The sequence below is a fragment of the Phragmites australis genome, chromosome 19 (genome assembly GCF_958298935.1).
Source record: "Phragmites australis chromosome 19, lpPhrAust1.1, whole genome shotgun sequence".
In the NCBI taxonomy this organism is placed as follows: domain Eukaryota; kingdom Viridiplantae; phylum Streptophyta; class Magnoliopsida; order Poales; family Poaceae; genus Phragmites; species Phragmites australis.
This window is the reverse complement of record NC_084939.1, coordinates 23,876,548-23,890,514: the sequence shown is the minus strand read 5'-3', so window position 1 is coordinate 23,890,514 and position 13,967 is coordinate 23,876,548. Positions and strand designations below refer to the sequence as shown.

Sequence of the window (13,967 nt, the reverse complement as noted above, 5' to 3'; positions counted from 1 at the left end):
TTGGGAGTGAGCTCACCATAATTAATTTTCCAATGAAAGTGGATCTCTTTGCAATTGAATTTGATGTCAAGTGTGTAACAGTACATAGAAGATTAGAAGTCCATAGATATTATTTGAGGACACAATTACTCCTACTTGTAGACACGAGCTTTCCGATTGTCTTGTTTGCTCAAACTAGTCTCATCAAAGGCCAAAACTGTACAGATGGGCGAATTGAGCATGGTTAGGGCCTCTGTGGTGGAACTTGTTCGCTTGTTTATCCGGGTTTGAGTCCTAGACTCGGCATGGATGCTCGTATTTTTTATGATTAATTTCTGAGAGGAATAATACATGCACATGTGGGTGGGTTCGGTGATCAAAATATGTGTCCGTACTACATGAGATTATGCCTCCAATCTTATTTAGATATATGCTTAGACGCATCCACGTGAGTGTGTGTGGGCGTTAGTGTAGTGTGAGTGCGTGAGTGTGAGTGTGCGCTCGACTTGTACTCTTAAATTTTTTTAATAGGGTTGCACACCTAAAATGCATGCTTAATGAGAGAGAGAAAAAAAATCTTCTAGGTAGCTAGAAATCTAGAGAGAAAATTAATGGGGAAGTGGGGGAAAAGGTATGTGGGGGTTGTGAGGATAATGGAAGTGGGAGGTGGGTATCCTTCCTCCTCCACTGCCCTTTAATTTCATCCCCTCTCTTTTTCTCTCTCTTAAAGACTTAGCTAATTGGCCTAGTCTCCCTCCCTCTTCTATCTCTTCTTTTCCCTTTCAGCTGGAGGAGATCAGAGAGGAAGGAAAGATATATAGGCTGGCCGGTGTCTTCTGTAGAGAGCAAAAGGGAAAGGAACTTGCAACGGGTACTCAACACTGACATGAGTGATCTCATGCTCTTGATACATTGGTAACTCTTACGTCACTCTTCTTCTTCTTGCTCCTCTTTCCGCCCTCCTGCTGCCTCTTTCTAGCTAGGATCTTCAAACCTTCTCTCTCCTCTTTGAGAGAGAGACGCAGCCATATTTCTTATGTGCAAGGGACAGCACTTGCAAGGGCTCATGAGCTGGATCAATTCTTGAGGTAACGGAGAGAGAGAGAGAGAGAGAGAGAGAGAGAGAGAGATGGTGAGCAAGCTCGGTGATTTGTATGTCAGTATGTGTATGTGTGTTTTTGTGTTGACATTTGTGCACCGTTTCTTTGTTAAATTACTTGATGAAGATGGATGCCTGCCTTTTTCTTATTTATATATTTCTGATACTGATGCCTATTCCACATCTCTCTCATCCACCCTCTTCTTCTAGAGCTTAGCTAGATATAGCTTGTACCCTTGCATCAGTGTTCTTCCTCGCTCTTCCATGCATATATACATGCACCCTACATCTCTCTTCCCCCCTCTCTCTTCCTTCTCTCTTTCATGGATCCAGTTTTACCTCTCAATTCACATCATCCTCAAATCACTGCTCTGGTATTTTTAAATTTTTCTTTTCACTTTTCTTTCCCTTGTTCTGAAGTGTTAACATCTTGGCTCTTCTTCTTGACAGGCAAAACCACAAGCTTGTGATCTTGCACTGAAGCTAATTGAGGAGAATTTCGGTGCACGTGCATACATAGGCAAGAATTCGCCGTCGATCTATAGGCGTCGGCGATGGCTGCGTACTTCCACGGCGGCGCCGGCACGGACATCCAGGCCAGCACCGATGGCCTACAAACACTGTACCTCATGAACCCGAGCTACGCCGGCTACGCTGACGCCAGCACGCACACGCCGGCCGCGGCCAACATGATGCTCCTCAACTCGACGGTGAGCACCATGACCCCTGCGTCATTCGGCCACCAGCAGTCGCCGTCGGCGGCTCAGCACTTCGTCGGCATCCCTCTCCAGGCGCCGCCGTCGGGCTACAACCTGTGGACCCCGGCCACGACCGGCGCCGCGGACATGTCGCCGCCGCAGCAGACTCCCGGCACGGCGGGGGTCAGTGCTGTCCTCAGCCTGTCGTCGCGCGAGGCGCCGCCGGTCACGGTGGCTGCCGTGGCCGGCGACGAGGGGAAGTACCTTGGGGCGTCGGCGACGTCGCCGGGGCAGATGGTGATGAGCTCCAAGTACCTCAAGGCGGCGCAGGAGCTGCTGGACGAGGTGGTGAGCGTCAGCAAGGGTGTGGAGGACGCCAAGACCTCGGCGGCGGCGAAGAGCATGGCAGCAGTGAAGAAGAAGGAGGACTCGGAAGGCATGTCCGGTGGCGGCACGGAGGACGGTGGCGGGGCGAAGAGCGGTGCCGCCGCGGAATTGTCGACGGCGGAGCGGCAGGAGCTGCAGATGAAGAAAAGCAAGCTTATCAACATGCTTGACGAGGTCAGTAACAACATAATTCAGTATAGTAGTATTGCTTTATTTCAAGATTAATTAACACTTGAATTTTTATTTTTCTCTCTATATCTTTTCTCTTGTTTTAGAAAATTTCAGTTTTTTTTCCAATTTCTGTTGAGGATTCATAATTTTCCTTATAATTTTGTTTTGTCTGTGATAATTCAACCTTGCCTCTCAATTTGGTAGAGAGAGAGAGAGAGATTTGCTGATGGTTTTGCTGTTTGCCTACCTCTACAGTTTTAGACACTATTATTAAAAGGCTACGAGCCATTCGCTTTTCAGTTGTCTTTGTTTTGCTGTTTCTTTTTCTGAAAGATGAGTGAGTGACACAAGTTGTTGGAACAGTGTACAACTTTAATTTGCTGGATATTCCAAACTTTTTCCCACTTTAAATCCTTCTCTTAATCAAACAAGTTTTATCACATAGCAGCAGCTAGTACCAATTATTGTCCCTCTATTTGGAATAATTATGAAGTGATTTCCCAGTGCTTACGGTTAGGTTCGTAAACTCTTCATCACTATTTCTCCCCTTTTCTTTTCTTTTCTATTTTGTACATAGGGTAGAAGCATGGTGTAGCTATTTAAGAAAAGGCAGTTTTAGCAGTAAAACGAAACTATATCGAATAAAGTACAAGAGAAGTTATAAGAACATATGAAACTAGCAAGTGGCAATGAAAACCAAATCCTCGATTTCATCTAGTGAATGAAATATACCAAGTGGAGGGTTTTTAACAAATATTTTTCAGATAAGATCAGACCACGCATGCACAAATAAATCAGTACGATTCTTTTGGCTGTCCTTTGTCGACGCCAGTACAAACATGCTTCAATTCGTTGCCTGATCAAATGCGCGTCTCTTTTTGGATGCAATTGCCCGTTAATGGATGTACACTGTACGCTAGCTACTAGTAAAAAAAAAGAAAAAAAAAGCTTTTCTCTCTCTTCCCATCTCTCATCATCCTCATAAAAATAAAAAATCAGGAATGGTTGCGGTTGTGATTGTTCCGATCAGCATTGATGTAGTTTGTTAAGGAACTGTTTGTTGGATCATCACTAATCAACTAACTAATCAGATATATATGGTAGTAGCTATAACATGACACCTCCTGATTAGTTGATTAGTTTATTAATCGAACTGGTAAATGGTTAACTGATGTCGTCATGGATGGCAGGTGGAGCAGCGGTACCGGCAGTACCACGGGCAGATGCAGGCGGTGTCGTCGTCGTTCGAGGCGGCGGCGGGCGCCGGGTCGGCGCGGACGTACACGGCGCTGGCGCTGCGCACCATCTCGCGGCAGTTCCGGTGCCTGCGGGACGCGATCGCGGCGCAGGTGCGCGCGGCGAGCCGGGCGCTCGGGGAGGACGCGGACGCCGCGGCGGGCGGCCGCACGGTTGGGTCGCGGCTGCGGTACATCGACCACCAGCTCCGGCAGCAGCGCGCGCTGCAGCAGCTCGGCATGATGCAGGGCGGCGCGTGGCGCCCCCAGCGCGGCCTCCCCGAGCGGTCCGTCTCCATCCTCCGCGCCTGGCTCTTCGAGCACTTCCTGCACCCGTAAGCTCCTTCCTACTGCCACTTGGATTCATGCATGCAGCAGACGTGCACGCAGCTCATATACACTTCATGTGCACTGCTCGCAACATAAATCTGTACATGCATTTGTCACGAGTCGTATAAATCTGCACAACATACTAAATTTCCTGCACCCATAAGAGCCTAGCAATGATGATTGCACGTCAGTACGAATCATGCATTTGCAGTAGCTAATCATGAGCTCTTGGTACTCCCTTGTAGTCTCTTGTAGTCTTGTTGTACGGGAGCAAGACACGTAGGCCCTGCAACTGCAAGCCCTTCGAGCTATGTACTCCATTGCTTTTTGGCTCCTTGCTTTCGTGTCCATGGCTCCATGCATGCGACGCATGATGGATGCATGCATGCTGCATTAGTTGTTGCATGCATATGTGCACACACGCCAGCAGCGACCGCCTTTTGTATGTGCGCGCCCAAACTGGTGCATACTCGCGCCTCGTGTCCGCCTCTGACTGGTCCGCATGGATGCCCGTGTTGTCACGCAGATACCCCAAGGATTCGGACAAGATCATGCTCGCCAAGCAAACCGGCCTCAGCAGGAGCCAGGCAAGAAACGATCGCTTGCTGGATTAATCTACGTGTTCTTGCTTTCATTGTTACTGTGGCCGTGTAAAACTGTGAGAAAAATTGGATTTTTTTTTTGGTTTAGGTGTCGAACTGGTTCATCAACGCGAGGGTGCGTCTGTGGAAGCCCATGGTGGAGGAGATGTACCTGGAGGAGACCAAGAACCAGGAGGGCGGCGGCGGCGGCGGCAACGGCGAGGGGAAGCCCGGCGGTGGAAGCAAGAGTGGCGATACGAACAATAGCGTCGACGGCGTCACTCCGAGGGCGGGCGGCGGCGCCGCCATGTCGAAGGCGGCGGTGCGCGTGGCAGGCGGCACGGCGGAGAGTGCGTCCACCAAGGGCGTCAGCGGCGTCCATGGTTCCTCCCTGCTCGAGCTCGCCAGGGACCAGCAGACGGCGCACGGGGGGTTCTACGATGATGAGGATGACGAGGAGGATGACGGCAGTGGCGGCGCCGCCGCGATGCAGCGTAGGTTCAAGAAGGCGAGGGGCGACGAGTCGGCGGCGGCCGCGGCAGGGTCGTTCCACCACCACCACCACGTGCACGACATGGCCGCACTGCACGCGCAGGCCGCGGCGGCCGCGAGGCAGCAGCACGAGGAGGTGAACCACCGGGAGCTACTCATGAAGTTCATGGAGAGCGGGGGCGGCGCGGGCGCCAGGGACCACCACCACAACGACGGCGGCGGGTACTCGCTGTTCGCGCCGGCTCCGTACGGGCAGTTCGGCTCGGATCAGACGTTCGCGTTCGCCGGGAACGGCGGGGTGTCGCTGACGCTCGGGCTCCCGCACGGCGCTGCAGCCGGCGAGCAGACGGCGTCGTTCCTCATGGGCGGCAGCACCGCCGGCGACAGCGCCAGCCACGGCGCCGCCGGTGGCTACGACATGAACATGCAGAGCACCAAGTCCTTCGCGGCTCAGCTCATGAGGGACTTCGTGGCATAGTAGCATAGCAGTCCATGCAATTAATCAGTCCATCAATCCATTAATCAATTTAGGGCTTGTATAGAAATAAAGGGCTCAAGCCTAAACATGCTTACATATATAAGTAGTTAAGCTTGGCCCATAGGTTTTGGGAATGTAAAAATGGGATCATGGGGCAATGTATATAGGTATAGAATGGTAGTTAACTAGTTATACCCAAAACATTGTACAAGATTTTATATACAGGGATTGGGGGGTATACCGTATGTTAAAGGGTATATGGAATTGAGACATGGAATTGTATCTTTGTATGTGGTAGTTGGTCAATTAGTATTCAGTAATTTAGTATTGGTTTTGGTTACTGTTATGATAGTATGTAATACTAGCACATTGCAACTCAATGGTAGTACCATGTCATACTATTGATGTATATCTGCTTATAAGCAAGTATGGCAAGCTAAACATTTTCTTGTAAAACTGATCTCTCTACACTGCTATCAAAGAGGAAAAAGAAAGTAAGGAGTATCTGCTGCAACAAGATTCACGTAGTGCAGAAGGAAATGGAGAGGCAGATTATTTCAGTTCTGCAGGTTCTGCAGTCTCAGTAGTCAGTACAGACATCAGGGGATATAATTCAAGGCAGCAGATCAACCTCTGAATTTTGTAGACAGCAATGAGCAACACAGCAATCTGATAAGGGTAATAACTAAGAATCTGTTTACACTGTAACATCACTAACATCAGAAGGGACGAGAGACTTATAAAGGGGGGTTTCTGCATTTTTTTTTAAATGTGAAACTAATCAACCCAAGAATTTCCATTCTGAATAACAGTTCAAAAATCCACTAATATACGACAAAATAGCACTAACAAATAAACTAAAGATTATACAGCAAAATAGTTCCAAATGATCATCTGTGTCGTCGAGTCATTGTCTCCTCGCATCTCATGTCAAGACTTTGTCCAATCAGGCGCCAAGAAGGATGCACATTTGCCCAGATTAAGATGTCACAGGAAAGCAGGTGGTGCACAGGCATATTGGCAATGCTAGTCATGGCGGAAGTGAGCTGAACTCCTGCTCTTAGCATTTGGAACATGTTTGAGGGTTTTGCTCTACTTCTCACTGGATGCGACCTGTTGCTGGGATGACAGGTTGGTGCACCAAACCAAGAGGCATGTTCACGTTGTTAGCATTCTCTGCTGCTCCGCTTCCATCACAATTCGGTTCCAATAAGCGCACAAGTGATAGGAAGATTTCCATTCTTGTTACATCCCGGTTTGCCTGCATGAACAGTGCCGACCAGGAAGTTGATAAATCAGCAGAGAAGTAAATCCACAGAAAGTAGTATTCATCAGCATCACTACATAGCTCTAGTGATGGAATGACCTTTTTCTATATTACTTTGGACTTTGAACTGACAGAATGCCTCATTAATACATTTAGATATATTACCTCAACAGTAAAATGTGCCCAGATTTTACTTTTGTGCATTTCCATTACACCCCTTAAGATAGTCAATCCAAGTCCTCTGATAAAGTCAGCTATCTCCAAGAAGATTCCTCTATCCTCACAAAGCATCTGCAGAGGCACTAATGTCATCACATTTTTATCACAGTAACATGTGTTCCGGGTGAAACATCATAATAAAAGGAAGACAGTAGAATAGTCATTACCTCCACGAGCATCTGACGAGGTCGGTCAAGATCCTCAACGATGATTGGGCATGTCATAGACTGAGAGCCAACATCAAAGGCCCAAGTTGCCCCACCTTCGAAGTAGTCTTTCCAAAGGGGGCCATTTTCACCTCCAAGTATCTGCTTGAAGAAGACTCTTCATTTTAAGGACATTTTCCAACTAAGGAGAACTAAGTAAAATTTGCAGATCCACCTCATCAAGTAAGCCATAACATCACTTTCTTCGTCATAACCCAAGCGTAAGACTGATAAGCATGTGCATACCTTAGATTCTGCAGAATCCTTGAGTTTGTCCGCATTCTTCGTCACGCTTTGTAAGAAAAGCATGTGCTTAACTGTTTTCTCCAACAAAGCATCAATGCTACACTGTTGACATAAATGAGATGACAATTGTTACCACAGTATTCCAGATACTCTGAAGTTCAGAAATGCAATTCAAATGTTCAATTATCATCATAGAAACTTAAAATTTGCAAGTTTGCAAGAGGATACCTTTGCACTATTCGGAACAAGTTCACGGAGCTCCTTTATACGGTCCTGTATCAGCTGCCGGTCTTTTGGTCGTGGCTTAAGACTCTCTCCTGGTCGAGATCTCTTTCGGTTTGCCTTGCTTGGCGTATCAAGACCCTTGCTGTTAGAAGCTGATGCACTTTCACATTTCATGTTCTGACCACTCTCAATCCACAGACGTATCTGAGATTTGTGCATTCCGTTATTTTGGGAAAGGCAACCGTCCTCAGACTTATCAAAGAAACATGGTTGTTTAACAAACTGTGCCGACTCATGCTTGATTAGCACTGAAGGAGCACCGGAGGACTCATGTGGCTTGAACTCTTTTGGAGCAAGATGAGTTGTGCTAGGAATGTCCGTCAATGAAGTCTTGCAAGAAGCACTATCGTCAGGACACTGCTTGCCACCTGGATTGACATTTGATATGACAGCATCCAATAGCTGATCAGTATCAGTTAGTGAGAAGATCCCAGAATGGTGAAGCTCGTTATCTAGTGAACTGAAGAGGGCAGAGTTATCAAGGTATATCGATGATTCAGGCACATCTCTATCTGAATTCTGCGACTCTGCACCACTCCAGGAGATCAAATCAGCACCCACATTGCGTGAGAACTGGTGAAATTCTGCACCAAGCATATCAAACAAGTCATTATCTGCAGTAGGCTCCACAAGCAACGAGGAAGCTCTCTCACTGGGTATTCCTCGGAGGTCGCATTCATCCCCATTCTTCATTATTTGCGTTCTGACATTAGCACTTGGATCACTAACTCTATTAATCTTTTGGTCTTGGCGGATATGGTTTGACCTACTCAATTGATTTCCTCGGCCTGTGCTCAAGCCATTAGAAACCTGGCCATCAGATTCAGAAGCTGGAACTGAAGGAACTTGAAATGACCCTATTTCTGGATTCTCCATTTTCGTAGAGAATTCAGAAGATTCGGGAGCCTTGGATGGAACTAGAGGCTGTTTCTGCAGCAACGTTCCTGAAGTGGAATGGCATCTTTGGTCCAATACTTGACTCGATACACCAGTATACAAGTTAGCCATGTTTACTCTGGCACCTACAGGGAGAAAATCAAAATTACCAGGACCATTTATATCATTGGATACCACATATCTTCCATGATGTATATTTATGTTTGTATTTTCGCAGACAGAAGGGTCCCGGAGCACAAGGGATTTTAAAATGATGTTTCTTGCCAAATCTGCGGATGAATATGCATTATTGCTGAATTCTAATTGCCCAATGCTGTTCATCAAGAGTGGTTGCTTTTTCACTGATGTCAAACTTGGGGAGATCAAACCTGAACTCAGAGCAACACTCTGTGGATTACTTCCAAATCGGCTCTCGCAATAGGATGCTTGTTGAATGAACCTAACATCAGGCTCGGCACAGGTGATGTGCTCTCTAACAGGCTGACCTTTCTGTTGCGCAACCTTAAGCAAAGATGCATTCAATAATGCATTTGGTGGTGTGCTAATTGAAACAGTTGCAGTATCAGGACAGCTGTGTGGTTCAGAAGTTACAGGGCATTGACTGCTGATTTTTGAGCTACTGTCATCAGAGTGGGCATGAAAGGATCCATGTAAAGAACGTGACTGACCATGCTGACTTGAAGCATTTTTAACTGAAGCAGATACAGCCAAGCTTGAACGGTTGTTTAGATGAGAACACAACTTCTTTGCATACATCACAAAATTTATGTTTTCCATAACCTGCCAAAATTAGCCAATTGTTTCAACTTTCCAATACTTAGAGAGCAAAGAAAAACCCACAGAAACCATCATATTAAAGCAAAAGAAGCCTTTTGAGATCCTTTTCTGTTGTTCACAATAATCTGTAACACTGAGCACAACAAAGGATATAGCATATACTGGGAAATTTTACATGCCAAGATTTCAAGATATTCCATCATGAAATAGGACATCAGAGATGGGTGAGTATGCCATCCTCTGGAGGCATAGATGAAATGTTGCCATGAATTTGCAATGACATTCTGAATTTGCAGTAGCATTAAAAATAGGTTTTCAGATGTGCAGTTGCGTGGTCCAAACACCATGTTTTGCAGTTTGTATATCCAAAAGCTTGAGTGGCATGTACTCATTTGGCAATGCACTAATGTTCCTTTCCATTTTTCACTACCATCCACAGCTGGAGCATTATTTTGTGGAGCCTAGTCTGATAGCTATATTCTTTATACCAGAATCTCGATAAATACTGGACCACAATCAACAACTTCGACAGACTCGTGTTGGCTCATGGGTCACGGCTACTTAACAACAAAAGATAACGAATTTCAAAGCATAGAACATCAAGGATTTCTCTACTTTTCTAGCATGTATTGAGAGCTTTGAGGCCTTACCAAACCAGTAGAGCCCAACTGTAGAACACCACGTGGTAGCACAGGAATAATCGCAATAGTCTGCACAAAAAGAGTTTTAAATGAGTTCCAGAAGCACAAAGCGACTAGATAATTTACCATTTCCAATGCCCATATCTACTCACCTGAATGCCAACTCTGAACTGATTATTCATCTCAGCAGCCACCTATGAAAGAGAAACCATAATACAAGATCTCCAAAACAATGTAATGAAAACTCAAAACCGAATTGCATAAAAGATACTTGTAAGATCTTTACACAAGTGGCATGATGATCTACTCAAAGACGATCCATTTCAAATATTCCTCTGCACTGTTCAGTTTTGTTTGGTTATATTATAACAGGTTGATGTGTTCATTTACAACTAGCATACCCCACGGACCATTTATTTTGCAGAATGAGCAGACCAAAATCAAAGCAGCTCACTAGACGCCAAAAGTTCAAGAAGGAGGCTCCGCCACAAGGCATTAAATGAGGTGCCAGCAAAATGGAATCAGACAAAACTGAAATTGGGTTCCCATTTATTTCACTTCACAATTCAGAAGGAAAGCGCTCCAGTACTGCTAGTACCTCGGATGAGAGCCCGTGACCATTGGCAGTGCCATGAGCGATCCATTGATGATGGCCAGTGAAAGCAGCGCGGCCTACGGTCCTGACAATACACAAGTGCAGCAGCCATGAACATTGCATCTAGTAACAGAGGAAAGATGGAGTAACCAAGAAGATCTAAATTTGCATTTGACGAAATGGAAGATGGCGCTATGGTTGGTTGCTTACCCTTCGCCCACGACATGAACCTGAGACGCCATTACTTTCTTGACGAGCGAGCAGATGGTGTCAGCAGCAGCAGCAGAGCAGCCGACCTCTGTGGGCAGAGCTTCAGAAGGCTCAGATCCGACAGGGCATGACGTGTGGCCACAGTAACCATCCTCCCACACCAAATGCCTGCACAGAAGCACATGTACAAGGGAAAAATGAGGAAAAAAAGATGCTAATAAAAGAGGCAACATTCTTGAAGCAATAAGCACAAACATAGGCATCCAAGATTATCAAAAGAATTCAAGCTCTTACGTTCCACAAGTAGCCACTTCGCTTCTTTACTCTTGTTACAGTAAACGCTAGGATAAGAATCCTAACTTTGCAAGAGAAGTTAATCTACAGGATCCTAATTCTTCTCTTTCCAGCGCAAATACTCTTTTGTTAACAAAATGACTAGCAAATCAATCTACCACATAGAAACTAGCACCGAAAAATGGTCGCCTCCCAAACCAAACAAAGAAGCAGCGCAAAAAATCCAACATTTCGGAGAGAAATGAGCAACAAGACCCAAAAGCTTCGATTTTTACGGGATTGAACAGGAGGAGCTTGAACGCCAAACGAAAGAACTGAGGAAAAGGTGGAGGCGGCGGCTTACACGGGGTCAGCGGCGCCGATGGCCTTCCAGAAGACGGCGTAGGACCACCCAATCTCCTCGCACAGCCGCCGCAGCGCGTCCCCGACCGCCATCTCCCTTTCCCCTCTCGCACCTCCGCTAAAACCCCAGCACCCCCCCTGGCAAGAACCCTAGCTCCGCCTCCGCCCGCTCTAGGCGCCGCGGCAGCTGGCACGCCCGGCCTGCTTCGCGCGGAGACCGCCGCCCCTCCTCGCCGCTGCCACAGGAGCACCTACGCCTCCCCTCGCCGCCGGCGCACGGGCAGCCATCACACGGTGGTGAGCGCCCTGCCGAGCGGGTGGGTGGGACCAAGATGTCAGCTTCTTCAGCGATTGTGATTCGTCGCCTCGCGAGTAGAAGACGAGCGCTTCTCACAAGCGGCTGCTGCTGCTGCTGCTGCGGCAGCCACGGCTTGTCCTCCTCTCGGATTCAACCTTGTCGCTAGCTGCTGGTGCAGTGGTGCTCTAGCTCAGCGGCTCGGCTCAGCCTTTGCTTCCTGCCCTCCCCTCTCGTGTAGTCTCTTCGCCTCCGTTTGGCCTTTGGGTTCTCACTTGGGGCGGTATCACACTGTCACTGTTGTGTGTGCGCGCGTCTCTCGCTTTCTTTCTCTTGCTGCTTTGTTTACTTGCCTTTTTTTCCTGGCTTCGCGTCTCCCAAGACAGCCATCATTTCCTCCACAAAGGGCAAAATGGGGAATTGCTGTGGCTGCCCTTTTTATTTAATAGCAAATCCGTCCGATTGCCGAATTCCTTCTTGTCAGATTTCTCGCAAATCAAATTGTTTCTCGTGAAATTTCTAATTTATTATCTTCCATCTATATCTATACACTTTTACGCTCTTATAAAATAGACGAGTTATCATAAATCTGAATGATATATTACAAGATTAAACGATTAACAATTAAAGTTGATCTCTGTCTCCTCTCATCTCGTATAATATGTAAATCACGATCAATTAGCCAATAACTTACTCTAAACGTGTCGTACTTCATCTTTCTAGATTACAATGTGCTTTTTTCTTTTCTTCTATCACTCTATTTTTAAAATTTAAATCAAGATAAATGATCATTATATAATGAAAGGCCGAGGACAATTAATAATGTGTCATTTTCTTCCAGTGTTTCAAAACTACGATAAGATCTTTAATGATTGTACTATATTTTCTTCTTTTAGTCTATTTTCAAAATTCGGTCACGGTCTCCGGTTCCTACTACCACCTACATGAATTGACAGGTAACAACCTCAACTTCAGTCACGCATCGATCACCTCCACGGATGAGCGTCGGCTACCTCTGCTCATTGGCTCACACCTACCTCATCAACGTTGACCACTTCCGTTGAGATAACGACCATCTCCTCAACATCATCTATCTCTGTGTCGCCAACTAACCTAGATTCAATCATCGTGTATGTAAATTCCTCTTTTGTTATGCTATATTTTTTCATCAGATTACTATATCATGTATTGATTGTACGTATGTGAAATACATGTGCTGTTGCTAGTCGTTCAAAGTATGCACGATTGAAACAGAATTATCTCTCTTTCTTGTGTGTTTGGGTGCAAGCAATTTTTGGTAAGAGTCCTGTTCTCAAGACCAGATCTCAGATTATTTACATTCCTGTTACATCTAAGAATTATACAAGGGTTCAAGAGAATTTTGAAGTAGTTTAGTTTCGGTAAGAATACACAAAATTCCAGCATTCTGAACACAAGAGAATATTCTAGCTAGAAGACCTTTGTGGACCAAAAAATGAATTGTGCATCTTTGCAGTGAACATACGAACTATCAAACATTTGTACTCATATTCTTGTTCCACTCTTCATCTTTTGAGTTGCCACATGCTGGTTACATATTGGTTAGTGTCACTTTATGCGATCTTTTTGTCTTATATTAACTGAATGCATCTGCATCACGCTAGTTGCTCTTATCCGGCAGTATACAAGAATATCTACTGAAATCAACAGCCCTGCAAATTTCCTTCTTTGCTAGTGTCATTTTCCCCCTGTCATAACTTTCTGCAAAGTTTTATATACTACTGTTGCAACTGCTGAAAGTTGTTTCAAGCAAGACAATCAGGATAGGATAAACAAACATGGAGCAATTGGAATAATGTCTCGTGGCAGAAACACAAAACTAGAGTATTTCTATTTAGCTGCTTTGTGAATAAACTCACAGATACATATAGTCTCAGTGTTGTGATTTGTGGAGCATTTACAATGATTACGATATGGACCTTCAAAATGTGGGACTGGAGTGCAAATTATGTGGTCGTTTATGCTTTTGAGGGGGTGGTGGGGTAGTTTAAAATTTAACAAAATACTATATACTAGCAGAGTAGTTTTGTTTTCTTTTTGCATAAAGAAGAGGGAGAGCAAAGGCTAAGCCATTCAGATGGCAGATGCTGTCTTTGCTCGATTGAAACCTTTTTCAGTAAAGTTTGTCTTGATGAATGGATGATATGTTTGGTAACTGTTTGATTAAAATGTAAATAAACCCGTCCTACCAAAATTTCTAAATA

The 13,967-nt window shown here is 45.6% G+C and overlaps 2 protein-coding genes across 6 annotated transcripts; one reads left to right on the top strand and one right to left on the bottom strand.

Moving 5' to 3' along the window:
• Positions 1–691: 691 nt before the first annotated feature.
• Positions 692–5,859, top strand: LOC133900346 (BEL1-like homeodomain protein 7). Of its 4 annotated transcripts, none has more exons than XM_062341441.1 (5): positions 692–894; positions 1,529–2,337; positions 3,525–3,904; positions 4,426–4,486; positions 4,590–5,859. In XM_062341441.1, the coding sequence occupies exons 2-5, from the start codon at positions 1,633–1,635 to the stop codon at positions 5,448–5,450; spliced, it is 2,007 nt and encodes a 668-aa protein (XP_062197425.1). In that variant the 5' UTR covers positions 692–894; positions 1,529–1,632; the 3' UTR covers positions 5,451–5,859. The 4 variants fall into 4 exon arrangements, with proteins under 4 accessions (XP_062197425.1, XP_062197428.1, XP_062197427.1 ...); XM_062341444.1 differs by lacking the exon at positions 692–894 and adding an exon at positions 915–1,067; XM_062341443.1 differs by lacking the exon at positions 692–894 and adding an exon at positions 1,128–1,145.
• A 244-nt stretch (positions 5,860–6,103) lies between these two features.
• LOC133900345 (transcription factor LHW-like) lies at positions 6,104–12,081 on the bottom strand. 2 transcript variants are annotated; one of them, XM_062341440.1, is made up of 11 exons: positions 11,431–12,079; positions 10,794–10,961; positions 10,587–10,668; positions 10,141–10,182; positions 9,998–10,057; positions 9,239–9,350; positions 7,617–8,695; positions 7,389–7,490; positions 7,104–7,244; positions 6,883–7,008; positions 6,104–6,711 (listed from the first exon to the last, which is right to left on the bottom strand). In XM_062341440.1, exons 1-11 carry the CDS (start codon positions 11,520–11,522, stop codon positions 6,550–6,552), a joined length of 2,166 nt encoding a protein of 721 aa, XP_062197424.1. In that variant the 5' UTR covers positions 11,523–12,079; the 3' UTR covers positions 6,104–6,549. The 2 variants fall into 2 exon arrangements, with proteins under 2 accessions (XP_062197424.1, XP_062197423.1); XM_062341439.1 differs by having other exon boundaries at positions 7,617–9,350; positions 11,431–12,081.
• Between the last annotated feature and the right edge of the window lie 1,886 nt (positions 12,082–13,967).